The sequence below is a fragment of the Perca flavescens genome, chromosome 6 (genome assembly GCF_004354835.1).
Source record: "Perca flavescens isolate YP-PL-M2 chromosome 6, PFLA_1.0, whole genome shotgun sequence".
Classification (NCBI taxonomy): Eukaryota; Metazoa; Chordata; class Actinopteri; order Perciformes; family Percidae; genus Perca; species Perca flavescens.
The window spans coordinates 19,233,358-19,248,330 of NC_041336.1; the positions used below are offsets into that span (position 1 = coordinate 19,233,358).

Here is a 14,973-nt window from a genome sequence, read left to right on the forward strand (position 1 = left end):
ATTTTATTAGACACCGTTATTTTTAAAGCCATCTGAATTTGATCCTGTTTGACTCACCCGTACCGATGATTCTGAAAGGTAAGAAACCAGTTGAGATCTTTTGTTTTTTTGTTGATAATTAATAATACGTTCATGGTTGTTTGAACAGTTGTCCTACCAATTTCTGTTGAAAGTCAGTGGAATCTGTAAGAAGCTGTATTTGCTGACAGATCAATACAACATGAGTGATGCTTTACTGTGTGTGCCACTGCAGATGAATCAACTCCTTTCTTCTTGCATTGTCTTTGCCAGACTGATGTTAACTTCTCCTTTGGGATACTTTTTCTGCTGTTTCTTCCTTTTATGTTCTCTGTATCTGGATGGGTGGAGCAACACCTTGGCTGATGGTAGCAGAGAAAAAGCAGAAAGGAAAGAGGAGAGGGTGAGATTGACTATGAAGACTTCACTTCTTTTAGTCACTGAGTGTTTTGTCAGTCAATCGTTGTGCCTGTCTGAGATTAGAAAATACCGGCCTGGTTAAATGTTGAAACTTTTTACATAAATACTGTGTATCAGTAAAGATATGTTGTAGATGCGTAACTTAAAGAAATAACCGTGAGTAGAATGTGAGAAGTATTGATAATTAGTCCTTCACCACAAAGTGGGGTGCCATTTCTCCTCATAATGTTTTAAGACTGCTGTACTGTAGCTTCAGCAGTAATATGTCACACACACACAAAAACACATGCAATATATACTGCTGCCTCTGTGGAAAAGCAACATTGAATGCAGGTTTACATTCCCTAACACGCTACTACTTAATAAAGTCTGTGAAAGTATAGACACTGTAAATCAACCCTGTAGCGCTGCTATATACGTGTATGACTTTAAGTATCTCTCAAGTTTTTCCCACACCTTTATTTATTTATTTATTTAGTTGCATGAAATATTTAAAGCAGAACATGGATCTACTCTGAATGCCACATGATGGATGAGTGGGTACAGCAGGCAATCAAGGAATTCAAGAAGTATGGATTAAGTTTTGAAATATAGACCAACAAATTCTAAGACACAAATACATTAATCATAAGACAAGTAGCAGCATCGCCTCACGGAAAACCCTGATGCTTTTATACCACTAGGTGATTTCTCATCGCTTTCTATTAAGTCATTTGTTTCGTGTTAGTAGCTGCACTCTGCTTTCTCAACGATGGCCGAGGGAATGTAAGGAGAACTGAAGACTGCTGTTTTGTGTGTGTGTGTGTGTGTGTGTGTGTGTGTGTGTGTGTGTGTGTGTGTGTGTGTGTGTGTGTGTGTGTGTGTGTGTGTGTGTTGCAGCTCTATACAGTATGTATTCGATAATAAAGCCATTGTGCCTGTTAGCACTAACTGCCTTCCTAAAGTGCGAATTGTGCACATCCTGTCAGAGCTTTGGCTTAAATGATACAAGTCTTCTGAGGTAAAACCCAAGTGCCTCATTCTCAGAAGGTTTTGCAACACAGACTGTGTAATTATATCTGATTTACTGCTTTCTTTTTGCTCTCTACAGCTTTTTGCCCACAGTTTACCACTCATACAAAGCAAAGAAAAAAATGTGAGACTGTTGTCTATGGCATGAACTGAGCGAAACTTTAAACTATTTGTAATATTTTTAACCCGTCCTAACTCTGATTGTTAGTCCGTGGTTTCATGGATGATTCATCCAGGAAATCATATCCTGCCAGATACTGGTTACACACTGAGATTGCATCTGAAAATGCAATCGTGTCATGGAAAAAGGTCAGTGGTGTTTCGGAAACATAGTTTACATTTTTACTCGTTGCAATGATTAGTGTTCAGAAAACACAAGCTGTAAATATATAGCGAGAAATGAGTGAATGATAGATCTTCTTTACCAGGAGAGGTCGGCTAGAAAAAGACCAGGAAGACTTGTGTCCTCACATCTTACCCACACACATACCTGAGCTGGTGAGTCTCTGATTTGTTTTGCCAGTTTCTCTTCTATCCAAACTTGAACTTAATCTGTATCATATAATAACTATGTTTTGGAATGTATTTTTAAATATGATCAACCGCAATTCTCATTTTTACTTTTCCTCAAAATATTGTCTGAAGTTCAAACCCTGTCTGCCTCTTGACGTGTGACGGAGTCTGCTATAGGTGTGCTTGTGACCCAGTTCAAGGCGAATGCTGGCAGCAATGGTTCCTCTGACACACTGAGCAGAGATGAGTTCCACAGTCTGGTTACATCAGAGCTCCGTAACTTTATCAAGGTAAGGACTGTAAGTTTAACAAACAACAATACTGCAGTAATGCACCAGTGTAGCATTCTCTGTATTTGTGTGGTTTACCTATTGGTGTAATACTGTAAGAAACAGCAGGTGGAGGGTTTTCAGTCCAGTATCTATTGCATACACTGAAATATTTAGCCAATTTTTGTTTGTTTCTCTGTACACTGCAATCACTTCTGTTACTCTAATTGAGTCACCTTTTTGTATAGTTTACTTGTTCACTTTTGAATATATTCTAAAACTTTTCTTATTTTCAACAAATTCCATGAAAAAAACAAAACCAACAATGAATTGATCGTAGTGTTTCCTGTGTATCCAAAGCCTGATGCAGCTTATTCCTCTGTGCCATAGAGCTCCATTGGTGTTTAATTAAAAACACATCAGCCAGCCACCCAGCAAATGTGTATTAATCTGCGCCTGAAAATAGTCCCCAACGAATGCACTCTTTACTGCTTTTTGAGCAACATTTGCTAAAAGCCACAGTGCCAAGCTTTTTTAGGGAGTCAATTAGCCAGTTTTAAGAGTATAAGTATGCCTTCAGGGTTAACGATCTGTATCTGTAGAAGGAACAAATGGGTTTGTGGCTGAGTCACAGAAGGACATTGGAAGGTTTTCAGAGACAGACGTCTTGTTTGTTTTTTTTACTTTTATGGGATCAGTTGACACAAAAACATAGAATATCGCCAGCCTTATCTGTAGATGATTGTACTTAGCCACCTGTCTGAAAGACAAGAGCCCCCTACTACAGTTAAGCCGATACAAAACAATTAGGAACATAAGTTTCCTCTATGCCTCTTTGTTTGCCGGGCAAAAAAAGCTTCCTCATAAGGGCAGATTCATATTGAAAGGGTTATCATCTGGATGCCACATTGGCCCTTTTTGCTGTGACCATATAATTAACTGTTAGTCATACTTGTGTTTAGAAGGCCGCTTTTGTTCTTCCACGTGGGCAGTTGTAATGCATCTGGTCTTACTGTACTTCTGAGTCTAATAATACTTTAAAAGAATATTTTAGAATATTTTACTCTTTCCACTCCTTCCATGGATCCTTCCGTGATCTATTGCAGTTCTATGTCATGTTAGGACAGGATACAATTCTACATCTGATGTGTGTGCACGTTCCACAAAAACAAAGAGTTTGTCATAAAGAAAGAGTTGCCACCCTTCAGAGACTTTAAAGTTTCTCTTTAACCTTAGAGAGTAGTCTAGTTGTGGTTGTGTTGTCATGTTCAACCAGAGCACGATGGCAGAAAGTACTAGTTCCTGAGGCTCAACACAAAATACAGGGCTGCCTTTTCCAAGTGTGGAAAATTCCATGTCTTTCTCTTTGCATTAACAGCTGAAACAACCACTTTTGCCACTAGATGGTGACAGAGCCATAGATCCTTCTGCCAAACAACCTCTGCTGAGGTTGCATTCATTTTTTAACTGGTGTCCGTGCCAGTGGTGTCAGCTTTTTAGTTTTTAATGTATCTTCCTGTTTTCCTGCAGAATGCTGCCGACCCCGCTGCCATTGACCAACTCATGAGCTCATTGAACAAGAACAATGACGGAGAGCTAAACTTCCTGGAGTTCTGGCTGCTAATTGGGCATCTTGCAAGCAAGCATGGGGGGTTTAGCCTATAGAGTGTCCTCAGTTACTCTGTTACAGTTTTATGTGTTACCGACTTGTCTGTGTGCCATACAGTTTAAAATAAATGTGAAAACAGCCAAATGGAAAATACCCTAAAGTCAATTTCAACTGCACAACGCCGTGTTTTTACCAGTAGTGTGTGTTTCTTCTAACACAGTCCTCTCACCAGCAACTGCCAAACTGGCACAGACTGTTACAGAATACTATTTCAGCAATATTAGAACCAGTACTAGCTGTTTCCCAGCATAAACACAAACACACACTCACAGCTGCTTGTGCTTGCAGGTCTATGAGGGAGTTTAACATCTCCTTCCTGGAAACAAACAGAGGTGTGGCAGATCAGGATTTTCTGTTTAAAGGTGGAATTAAAATGTCAACAAAATGTTTTTAAAAACAAAGTGTGTGTTTCTTGCTGCTCAGGCCTAAAGATGACAGTTTGTTCAAATGTTTCCTTTCTACTGAACACTATCTTTCAATTCTTTGCACAAGTGAGTAAAGTTTCAGGGTGTGGCTTGAGTACATCTGTCTGTTGGGAAAGCTTTGAACACACGCGCACCTAGACATGGGCGCGTGCTTGTTCCTACATGTTGAGATAAAGTGTGCCAGGATAAACTGCAGATGAATGAGCAAGTATAAAACAGACATATTAAACTGAAGATTTTTTATTAAACCACATGAGAAATACTTGCTGTTTTCTTAAAGAACGGAAATGTTTGTTACAAATTGTTGGTGAAAAACTGCTGTGGTACTCAAGCTGCGCCTCTTTCCACATTCCTTCTCTCCCAGGCACACGCCCTATGACAAAGAAAAAAAAAGTTGGCTGGAGTGAGAAGTTAAATCACGGAAAAGATATGTGTTGCTGGTTACTCTAACGCAGGACTGAAGGGGAGGATCTGTGAGAAAGAAGGAGCGCAGTTGCCGAAATAGTTTCTTGCCTTTTGTTTTCCTGTCCTAACGGTGAGTCTGCTTTATTCTGCTGATTATTCTTTTGTGCTGTGTCGCTCTGTATTTCATTGTGCTGTTTTCTTGGCAAAATGATTAGTTTAGCTTATTTCCTCTGCTGTCATAAAGTTTGCAAACTTAGGGAGCGTCTTTATTGCCAATAGCTTGGAGGCCACATGGGATCAGGTTCTCTTGGTAATCGAACCCCAATCCCTTTACACTTCCAGAGAAACCGGAGTCTTGACGTTCACGTTTACTTATTTATTTGCTGCGTGTCAGTCCTGCCTCTGGCTGCTTTACAAATTGTCAGGTTTAGTTAGGGCTAAATGTAAATGTGGGACGCGGGTAAGCCCCTGACATCTCCGTTACGCACAGCGCTGACTAGTTTTGGCAAATGCGCCGAGCCCGTGTTCGCCTCGTTAAACAGTCATAGGTCTACTGTTGATCAGTGTACCGACGGTCAGATTTGGCTCTCATCAGTCTGAATTATTAACGTTATGATAAGACTCCGGTAGCGAGACTCAAATGGCGTCGGCCGGGTGTAGTTGATGACGCGCAGGAGAAATAGCTACCTGGGCGATGACAGGTAACGTGCTCATGGAGGAAGTGAGTCAGTCCCACTTAGCGCAAACAACACTAGCAGGGTGGAGTTGATCACATCCTGGAATATATCAATGCTCCTTAGCTCGTGAAATTTCAGGTGGCAACGCAGAATAATGGCCTTGGTGCTCTGTGGTCAGCCTGGTCCAAACTTACACTCAGATATGAACGTTACACCAACAATTTCTGGTAGCCCTGCTCCAGGTAGGGGGTGGTGAGGGGACTGGTTGGGTTGGGTCGCCCTACCTGACTAAGCTCTAAACTGGTTTGTACTTGTCAAGTCGTAAAGCCAGTTGCAACACTGACTGAACTCTCACCGACGTCTGCTTATTACATTATGCTTTATTTGATTTATCTGGGAGGTACTGTGTCCACACACACTATGATACATACTGTACATACTGTTACAGGCCCATAGCCAGTCTAGTTAGCCTTTATCCTTTTTTTCCCTTTGAAACCAGGTAAGTCCTAGTGGGGTTGGAAACCTCTTTTGCAAGAGAGACCTGGCCAAGACTGCAGCATAAAAAGTAGCAGACTAAACATAACAAAATTACAGAAAGGGATAAAACCCCATAACAATTCAAAGTATGCTAAAATAAGCCATTGAGACAACAAATGGATCATTTGGTGGTCTTGAATTCTGTCAGAGAATGATATTACATAACTTTTTACTATGTTAACATGAAACATTAATTTAAACAAATTCAAAGCTGGTTTGTGCAGTTTACAATCTGTGGATCAGGATCCCTTAAGGTAACAAGATATGTCTGAGGGATTGTAAGAAACAGGATGGTAGAATATAAAATCCAGATGTTCATCCTTGCAATTACTGCATAGTTTTAAAACTTTAGGCCTCTAAAATATTTACAAAAAGGGGAAAATATACCTCTTTCATTAACCTGGTTAAAATCCATAAACGTATGCAACTGGACGATGGGTCACATTGCTTTATTTGAAATGTCTCTAGCCAAAAAGGTCGGTTCACTGAACTACCGTGTGTGGGGCAAAATTCCAGTAAAAATGCCACCAAAAGAACCAGTAATGCAAATTAAACAATGCACTGGGCCTCAAACAAACATTCATTACACTTGAGTCTTGGTAATTTCCAGGCTCTGAATCTAAATGGACTACATGTGCTGAGAGGCTGCATTTGTACTCCGCACACACTCCTAGTCAGGCCACCTCTTGCTTTTATCTGCCAAACCCCACTACATGTTTCTTTCTACCTATTTGTAATTCGGTGGCCCCGATGTCTCCAGTTGTGACCGAAGCCAACTTGGTTTCATGTTCATCTCATTACACGTGGAACAAATGTTAATGGATAATGGCCTATCAGGCATTTTGATATATGGGCTGTACAGATACAAACACACACGACACCGGTGGTCTGCCTGCTCCTGTGCTGCTGTTGGTCTTGTACGAGGGTGTTTGACAATTATAGTAACCTATTAAATAATTATGAATAGCATGCTGATGACAGATGCACACTTGTATGTAGAAAAAAGTGTGTGTGTGTGTGTGTGTGTGTGTGTGTGTGTGTGTGTGTGTGTGTGTGTGTGTGTGCGTGGTAGGGAGACATGAAACAGAATCCAGGGTATGCGTGCCTGCGCTCACTCACCCAGTAATTAGGTTAATGCAGACAAAGTCCTAATTGGTGTTGTCCTTCTTTAGATGTGTGTGTGTTTCTATCTTTCTGTATGTCTTTTTATGTAGGCCAGTTTGGTGGCATGGTGTGGGCATTGAGGTGTGACATATGTGTCAGATAGGAGATTTGCCAGCTTCTACAGTTACTCCAACAACATCACCACAGGCACCCATCCTGTGGCCACCACTGCCTCCTGGTAGTTTCTGATACACAGTGGAAATCCTGCAGCAAGGCCTAGTACTGCACTGCTGTGATAATTATCAACTCTACTCAAGTATCTGCAGCATTTTTTCAGGCCCTTTTATTGTCTGAGAGCAATTGCCTTGAAAATGTTGTTTGTTGAGACAACAGAAAGCTAAATGAGAGCAGAATCCTCGAGAGACGGCTCTGCTGGCTGAATTATGTCTGGATACATTAGGTTGCACATGTGCAGCCTTAACACTGTCTATAGGTATAACATTGTCATTGTCTACTGTTTTTACAGTTATTATAGACAACATCAAAAGCTCTGTTTTAAAACCATGCTACATACCAATAATATACAGTATGTAATAAATACAAATTGTCATAGTGTACTGTTTTTGCAGTTTTCTATAAAAAAAATAAATCAAAGTACTTTTGTACCAACAGGAAATTATGCTATATGTGCAATGATGGATGGTCAAACTGTAGCTGAATCTCCCAATTTAATATTACATAATAATTGCACACAGCATACAAACAAATAAAACAGTATACTGATACATTCTCATAATATACTGTTTTTGCAGTTACTATTCAGAATATCAACATTAACCACAATTGCAGTTTGACTTTGCAGTGCATTGTGGGAGAATAGTGTACATCGACAGCACACAGATTTAAGTTCTTTTGATTGTACTTCATTTAGTCACTTTTCCACTTCACAAGGCAGAAAGCAGAGCGATTTACTACATATTTACTTTTGTTTTTTTAAGATCTTCCTGGAGCTCTCTTATGATCAGCCAGCATGCACAATACAAGGACCCTGAAACTGAAGCAGATGGAACTCAGCCATCATTCATTATTATTTGCACCTGTTCTTTTTTTACTGTGACCAAAATGTCTTCTGTGAAAAGGAAATAATCTTCATCAACAGCACACTAAGAAATTAAGTGCACTTACAGTATATACAAACTGACTTTTTGTCACTATTCCACTGTGTACACCATCATCAAAATGTGTGTAGAATTAGCATGTAGCATGCAATTTGGACAAAACTATTGTGTAAGATTTACCTCCAATGAAAGCATGTTTCCATCTAGTTTATGTCCTTCCTGTGAGGTCCAACTAGCAAAAGGCAGTGAGTGGAAAGAGCCAAAACCTAATGTTTTAGGCAAATTTAATCTATTGGTGCAATGTTTTTTTTTTTAGTTCTTGATATGCAGTGTATTGGTGTGAGGGAAGGTGTGCTGCAGCAGACGGTCAGCAGGCAGTAATCTGAACCTGTGGCCTCCCGCTGGCTTCTGAGGATCAGATGTCCACTGTCAGAGATCACAGCTCCCATTGTGTTTACCTCAGAGACTCCCCTCCTCTTCAACCTTCCATCACTCCCTCTCTCTCTCGCTCTGTTTACTTCGGAGAACCTCCAGGCTCTGTTCCTCCCTCCCTCCCCCCCTCTCACTCCTCTTCTTCTATGCTGACATCACTTGTGTGTCTCACCTTTCTTGCATGTTTATGTTCAGGGGACATATGCAAACATTTCAGCATGTACAAGGAATCCAAGGTTATGATGTACTCTCAGTAACTGATATAAGCCTTTTATCCACCCAAATCCCAATGTAAATATATCTTTATATTAATATAATTCATGGGAACTGTACCCAAAGGCATCATGTCTGAGTGTCTAAGATATGGCCATATCTCTTCTTGCCACTTCCAACACTCAATGCTCCACTTCTTCTCTCTCTCTCTTTAGATATGGAGTCAGCCATTAAGACCGTGGTTACCACATTTCTTAATTCTTCCAGTGGGAAGGAGAACCTAAACGGGAGTGGCTTCCAAAAACTGGTAAAGAAAAAGCTTGGCGGTCTCATGCAGGTAAGGAACTAGAGAACCTTTCACTGTTCTCCATCACTCTTCGCTGTATGCAAATAATCCATCAGTATATAAGATGTTATGTTTTTTTATTCATAAGGAGCTACCATATTCTGTCTACCCCTTTGTGTTCAGGATGCAGACCGCGCCTCTGCCGTTAAGGAGATGCAGCAGGGATTGGATGTGAACAACGATGGAAAGGTCAGCTTCCAGGAATACCTCACTCTGATTGGCTACCTGGCCAACTCCCTTAGTGAGAGCAAGACTGGAACCAGTGCAAATGCATCATAGATGCTGGTGTAGCTGGTGGATCAGCTAATTAACAGCCTTTTTTGTTTTGTGTGTTTTAAGTATCTTTTTCATTTCCAAATGTTCTAGACATGACATTTTTTTCACAACAGTCCATAATCATTTTCATTCAGTTAATCAGCCAGTTATATAATGCTCTTAATGTCTGTCCAGATCAGCCTTTTTTTTTCAGTCACACCATATTGATCTCCACTGTCAAGGACACATTGAAGGACTCTAAACTGGGAGTGTCTTTTTTTATACCAATTCTATAAAAGATACTTACTGTATTTTCAAAATAAAAGCTTTATGTAATAAAACTATATTGTGTATAGTTTTTAATTGGCGTTCCATCTTTCTTAAGTTGCATTCAAGTGTCTAATTGCTGAAGGTACCCATTATCTTCACAATAAACTAAAATTCTGCTGAGAAACCCAGGGAAATAGCCTACTGTATGCGTACAGTGGTTTCCCTGATATGGTTTGACATTGTCCCACAGGCACCGCTGCAATGATACCTGCTCCTTCCATAGCTACATGTAACACTTGCTAAATATAGTTGTGACATCCCTGAGTAGTCAAACTCAGTAGCCCTTAGATGCATCAACTATTGCAACCAGATCCAGTTACACAGTATACGCTTTCTACTGTGCGCCATCCTCCACTCTGCAACACTATACATATACACATATGGTCCATACAAGCATGCACACACTGCGCTACCCCACTCACTGACACAACATACTGCAACAATGACACACAAACCAGATTATGCACTTACCAGGACGGTAGATCAAACATGCATTTTATGAAATCTTGCCGTGCTTGTTTAATTAATTAATATTTATAGCATTAATGTTAATGTTGTTTGCTTTCACAAGTAAGATCTTCAAGATTCTTCAAGTATACATGATCATATGTGTTTCTGTCATTTATTTTTGCTATTTACTTAATTTTTCATGTCCTTTCGCTCTCACTGTGTCCATTATACTGCTGGCATGTGCTGCATTTTGGAGCTTGAGGTGTAAATGCGTTTGTGAAAGTGCATGTGTGTGTGTCCTTGCAGAAGCATGTTTGCCTTTGTGTGTATTTTGCAAAGTCTTTGTATGGGGATTTCTCTGCATGGCTGCCAGGTGTGATGGCTCCATTCATTGGTGCTACACTAATCCTTCGGATACTGTATCAGGCATGCCCCCCCCCCCCCTCCTCCAGTAAACATCCTACCTCTACATACACCCAAACATTCTGCTGCTTTAAAACAGACACAACTGAAGAGTTATCGAGATATTCATGTTGTTCTTGGTACTGTATTTATTTTAGCACTCCCTCTAAGACTGTTCTTTGTTTTGACATGAAAGTACAAAATGGTAGCACAACAGAGTAGCAGGATAATCCGGTGTCACAATGGCGAGCTGTAACATAGTCAGTGATTGTCATGCCACAACAACTTGTCGTGCTCAGGGAATGCTGTTAGTCTGGTGTTAAGCTTATCAAAGTATGCAGACTACTTCCATGTCACAAACTCACTATTTACACTTGGTATCTTAACTTCCATGCAGACTGATAACTAAGAGCAAAAAGCCAACATTTACAGTAAAGTTTACAACAACAGCATTTGTGGTGTGGCTTGTGGTCACATTATGGGTACTTCAATTTACCTAATGCTGTAGTCACAGTACCATTAGTGGTTTTTGTCAATATGTCATCTCTGACAGAGCAGGTGGATCTTTTGTGTATCTTCTTAGGTGATAGCAGGTGTCTGATGCGTAAACAGAGAAGGAGGAGAGGAGCAACAGGTGGAAGGAGGGAGAGGGGAGGAAGGATAAGTGGGATGGGTGGAGTGAGGGCTGTATTTAAGACGTCCTCCTCATCCTCCTCATCAGTCGCTCCTGCCTTCTCTCTCTCTGCACCTGACCAGCAGGCCATCAATCGTCCTCCACTCAGGTAAAGAATTATGTTGAGGACAGACTTCAACTCTGACAGCTGTTTCTCTGTTTCTCTCTGAGGTTGTTTCTGACTATTTGTTAATTAAGTTTTTAGCAGCTAATGCATGATGCTGTCTGTAGGTGGAATACCTGTTGAAATCAACAACGAGAGCAAGAGCTTTCCGATAATTTACTTATCATTTATGACACCTTAATTTATCTTGAGCAGAGCTTACCAAAAATGTCTTTCTGATCATTTCTTTATGCCGCTGATTCATGAGAATTTGGAACATTGTGTCCACGAAGAGAGACAGATGTAAAATGTGATTGACAGTGAGGGAAAAGTCTTCACAGTTCACAGGTGATGTAGGTTCAAGAAAGGCAAAGACTTACACCTGTCTCCGGTGTTGTCTGCCATCCGGTGGAGCTAAAGTAAAAGCCAGATCAGGTTGCCTCTTCGTGTCCTGGTTACATCTCCTCCACTGGTTCGGCTGTTTTACCAGCTTAGAGTTTCACTCTTATCAGCTAGCTCACATTTCTGGCTGCTGTCTATGTCCTGACTCTTAGAGGTCCTCTCGCTGGGGCAAAGCAATAAACAGATTGAGGATCAGTTTAATCTGTAGCAGAATCTTATCTGGACAACTGGCAGGGAGGAAACACTCCTGATGAGGAAACAGTTCGAGCAAACTTGACTCTGGGGCTAGGCAGGGTATCTGACTCTGCCAAATATATCTCTCCTGTCACTAGATAGATAGATCTCATTGAAGATCAAATTTGTAGAGAAAGAGTGTGCTTGCATGCATTTAAGTGTGTGACAGAGCAACCAAGAGAGGCTTTAAGGCTCCATGCTCCAGAGAGTTTGCAGGCAGGAGGACTGACATGGACTGCTCTTGCTTTCTCCTCCTCTTACCCTTCCCCTTATTCTTTCCTTTTCCAGAATGTCTTTGCCCAACTCAGAGAATGCCTCCACCCTGGAGAACGCCATGCAGCTCATGATCCAGACCTTCCATAAGTACTCTGGAAACGAGGGAGACAAATATACACTGAGCAGGGCTGAGCTCAAAGAGATGCTAACCGCTGAGCTCGGCAACTACCTGGGGGTAAGGAGACACTTAGGGATGCAGAGATGCACAGCTTCATGCGTATAAATTAGACCCAGCCTACAATTCTGTTTTCTACCCTCACACATGCAGAATGCCCAGGATAAAGAGGCAGTTGATAAGGTCATGGGAGACCTGGATTCCAACAACGACGGGGAGGTAGATTTCACCGAGTTCATCATACTGGTCGGAGCTCTTACTGTGGCCTGTAACGACTTCTTCCTGGAGTACAACGACAAGCCAGAGAAGAAAAAGTGAACACGCCCTCTGCACAAAGATGTCTCTGCAGACCTATACAGTCCAGGGAGGGAACAGTTCAGACAGGAGAGAAGGACAACCTGTCATGGGCTTCACATTCACAAATACACACACATTCACACACACGTCTAATAGTCACCTGAGCAGTAAATGTTGGGTGTCTGCAATGTCCAAATAATCCATTACTAGCTGTATTTATTGTAATGTGAAATTACAAGTCAATTTCAACACCTGTGCTATGCTAGGTTGCTTTTTTCTTTTCATGTATTTTGTAACACATTCAAGCAAATGAATTTCTCCCTGGAAAGAATAAATGTGACCTATACTTAAACCATACCATGTCTGTTGTACTTTATTACGTGACGATGAGAAAGTACACATGATGGGCACCAGGTGGCAGCAAGTGGCCCTCAATCGAATCCGGCAGAGGATTATTGCATTACTTTTAATCTGCTTTGCAAATGCTGGCACAGCACATTATTCCAGCAGTGGATGGATGTAGATTGGAGATAGATTTATAAAGCATAGCTAAGAGGTATATTTGTCATATTAATTAACTATATACAGTATAAGAGGTTGTAGTTAAGTCTTCGATATGAATGACCTCTGTTTTTGAGTTAATAAGGTGTATATGGGTCGCCCGGATAGCTCAGTTGGTGGAGCAGGCGCCCATGCGCGGAGGTTGCTCCTCGAAGCGGCGGGCCCGGGTATGGCTCCGGCCTGCGGCCCGTTTCTGCATGTCATTCCCCCTCTCTCTCCCCTTTCATGTCTTCAGCTGTCCTATCAAAATAAAGGCCTAAAAATGCCCCCCAAAAAATAAGGTGTATATGAACAGGTACCGACTATACCTACATTCCTGTTTTTACAGCAGAATAATAATAACGAAGTGACCTTGGCCGGGCCCTACACCCATGATTGTTTAAAAGCCCTGTTTCCTAGAAGAAGAAAAAAGAACTGCAGGAGTGTGAAGGTATGTGTGTGTGTTTGTGAGTATATAAAAAGGAAGTTGCCAGCCTCAACATTAGAAAGCCAGGAAACGTTCCTTTCTTTCATTATATCCTGTGGTGTAAGATTAATGGGAAGTTTGGGTAATACAGTAATTGACTATAGGTTGCGTGTGTGTGTGTGTGTGTGTGTGTGTGTGTGTGTGTGTGTGTGTGTGTGTGTGTGTGTGTGTGTGCGTGTGTGTGAGAGTAAAAACATGCCACACAGACTCATACTTTGATTAATCTGAACCTACAACCTTTATTGGACTGGTTAAGGTGTGCACAGGAGCAGATTTGAGAGTCGGGAAGGAGAAGGGTGAAAGATGGGGGGAGCATGATTAGAGAGGAAGTGAGAAGAAAGGAAGGATAAGGGAAAGGTCAAAGAGAGAGAAAAAGAGTGGACAGCAGCACTTTGTCTGTGTGGAGCCCTGCAGACTACAGTTTTCACAGGTCTCTGATAGGCTTTTCACACTTGTCCGAGATCTGTTGGGGATCCCCCCCCCCTGGGTAATCCCATCCTCGAGAGACAGCTGAGACTTGGCCACACGACTGTGAAAAACCGGGGAAACTCACAGCAAATGACAGTGACTGAGGATTAAACTGTATTTTTTCAGAGTTTATAGTGGCTTTCCTATGGAGTAACAACACTAACAGTCTTTTGTCTCAGCCTAGCCTGCTTTATTCCTCCTCACTATCTGGATTGTGCTTGCTGTGGTCAGATTATCATGTTTTTATTCAGTCTGCAACATCATTATAAAGTCAATAACATTTGTACTATTACCTGTCTTTTCTTTTCTGCTTTTGCATCTGTGACTTATTGCCTGGTGCGACTGCTTCTGCGTTGGCCCTCTTGTCATTTCTCTCTTGTTTACTGAAAATTCACCCACCACTCCCTGCATGCCTTTTGCTTCTCGCTTAGTTGTCAGGGAACCTGGGAAGATTGTGGACAAATCAGCCAGTCCATGATGAAAAGGAAAACTGCTATGAGAATTTATGAGAATGGACATGATCATTATTCAATCTGAACAAAATGTCAGAAATGTGTTTGTCCATGGAAGACCAGATAAAGGAGAGAGAACTGGAGAGAGGTTGCCAGAGATTAATAGAAGGGAGGGGGAGACACACATGTATGCTCTTCTTCTCCTATCTGACTGATGTGATAATGCATTGGGGTGTGGGGCGCGCATTCCACACACACACACACACACACACACACACACACACACACACACACACGCGCATACATGTATGCTTTGAACATTACATACTGAA

General features: G+C 41.4%; 3 protein-coding genes across 3 annotated transcripts; all 3 read left to right on the forward strand.

Moving 5' to 3' along the window:
- Positions 1–65: 65 nt before the first annotated feature.
- On the forward strand, positions 66–4,448 carry LOC114557342 (protein S100-A11). Its single transcript, XM_028580772.1, has 3 exons — positions 66–78; positions 2,119–2,252; positions 3,762–4,448. Exons 1-3 carry the CDS (start codon positions 66–68, stop codon positions 3,894–3,896), a joined length of 282 nt encoding a protein of 93 aa, XP_028436573.1. The 3' UTR covers positions 3,897–4,448.
- Positions 4,449–4,742: 294 nt separating this feature from the next.
- si:ch211-105c13.3 (protein S100-A16) lies at positions 4,743–9,756 on the forward strand. The gene is made up of 3 exons (XM_028580440.1): positions 4,743–4,860; positions 9,027–9,148; positions 9,281–9,756. Exons 2-3 carry the CDS (start codon positions 9,029–9,031, stop codon positions 9,434–9,436), a joined length of 276 nt encoding a protein of 91 aa, XP_028436241.1. The 5' UTR covers positions 4,743–4,860; positions 9,027–9,028; the 3' UTR covers positions 9,437–9,756.
- A 2,430-nt stretch (positions 9,757–12,186) lies between these two features.
- On the forward strand, positions 12,187–12,999 carry s100t (S100 calcium binding protein T). Its single transcript, XM_028580838.1, has 2 exons — positions 12,187–12,457; positions 12,551–12,999. Exons 1-2 carry the CDS (start codon positions 12,296–12,298, stop codon positions 12,713–12,715), a joined length of 327 nt encoding a protein of 108 aa, XP_028436639.1. The 5' UTR covers positions 12,187–12,295; the 3' UTR covers positions 12,716–12,999.
- The last annotated feature ends 1,974 nt before the right edge of the window (positions 13,000–14,973 follow it).

Coding starts and splice junctions, on each gene's coding strand:
- LOC114557342 (XM_028580772.1), top strand. Junction 2,253..3,761: donor AGCTCCGTAACTTTATCAAG/GTAAGGACTGTA, acceptor GTTTTCCTGCAG/AATGCTGCCGACCCCGCTGC.
- si:ch211-105c13.3 (XM_028580440.1), top strand. CDS start 9,029: ATGGAGTCAGCCATTAAGACCGTGGTTACCACATTTCTTAATTCTTCC. Junction 9,149..9,280: donor AGCTTGGCGGTCTCATGCAG/GTAAGGAACTAG, acceptor CTTTGTGTTCAG/GATGCAGACCGCGCCTCTGC.
- s100t (XM_028580838.1), top strand. CDS start 12,296: ATGTCTTTGCCCAACTCAGAGAATGCCTCCACCCTGGAGAACGCCATG. Junction 12,458..12,550: donor AGCTCGGCAACTACCTGGGG/GTAAGGAGACAC, acceptor TCACACATGCAG/AATGCCCAGGATAAAGAGGC.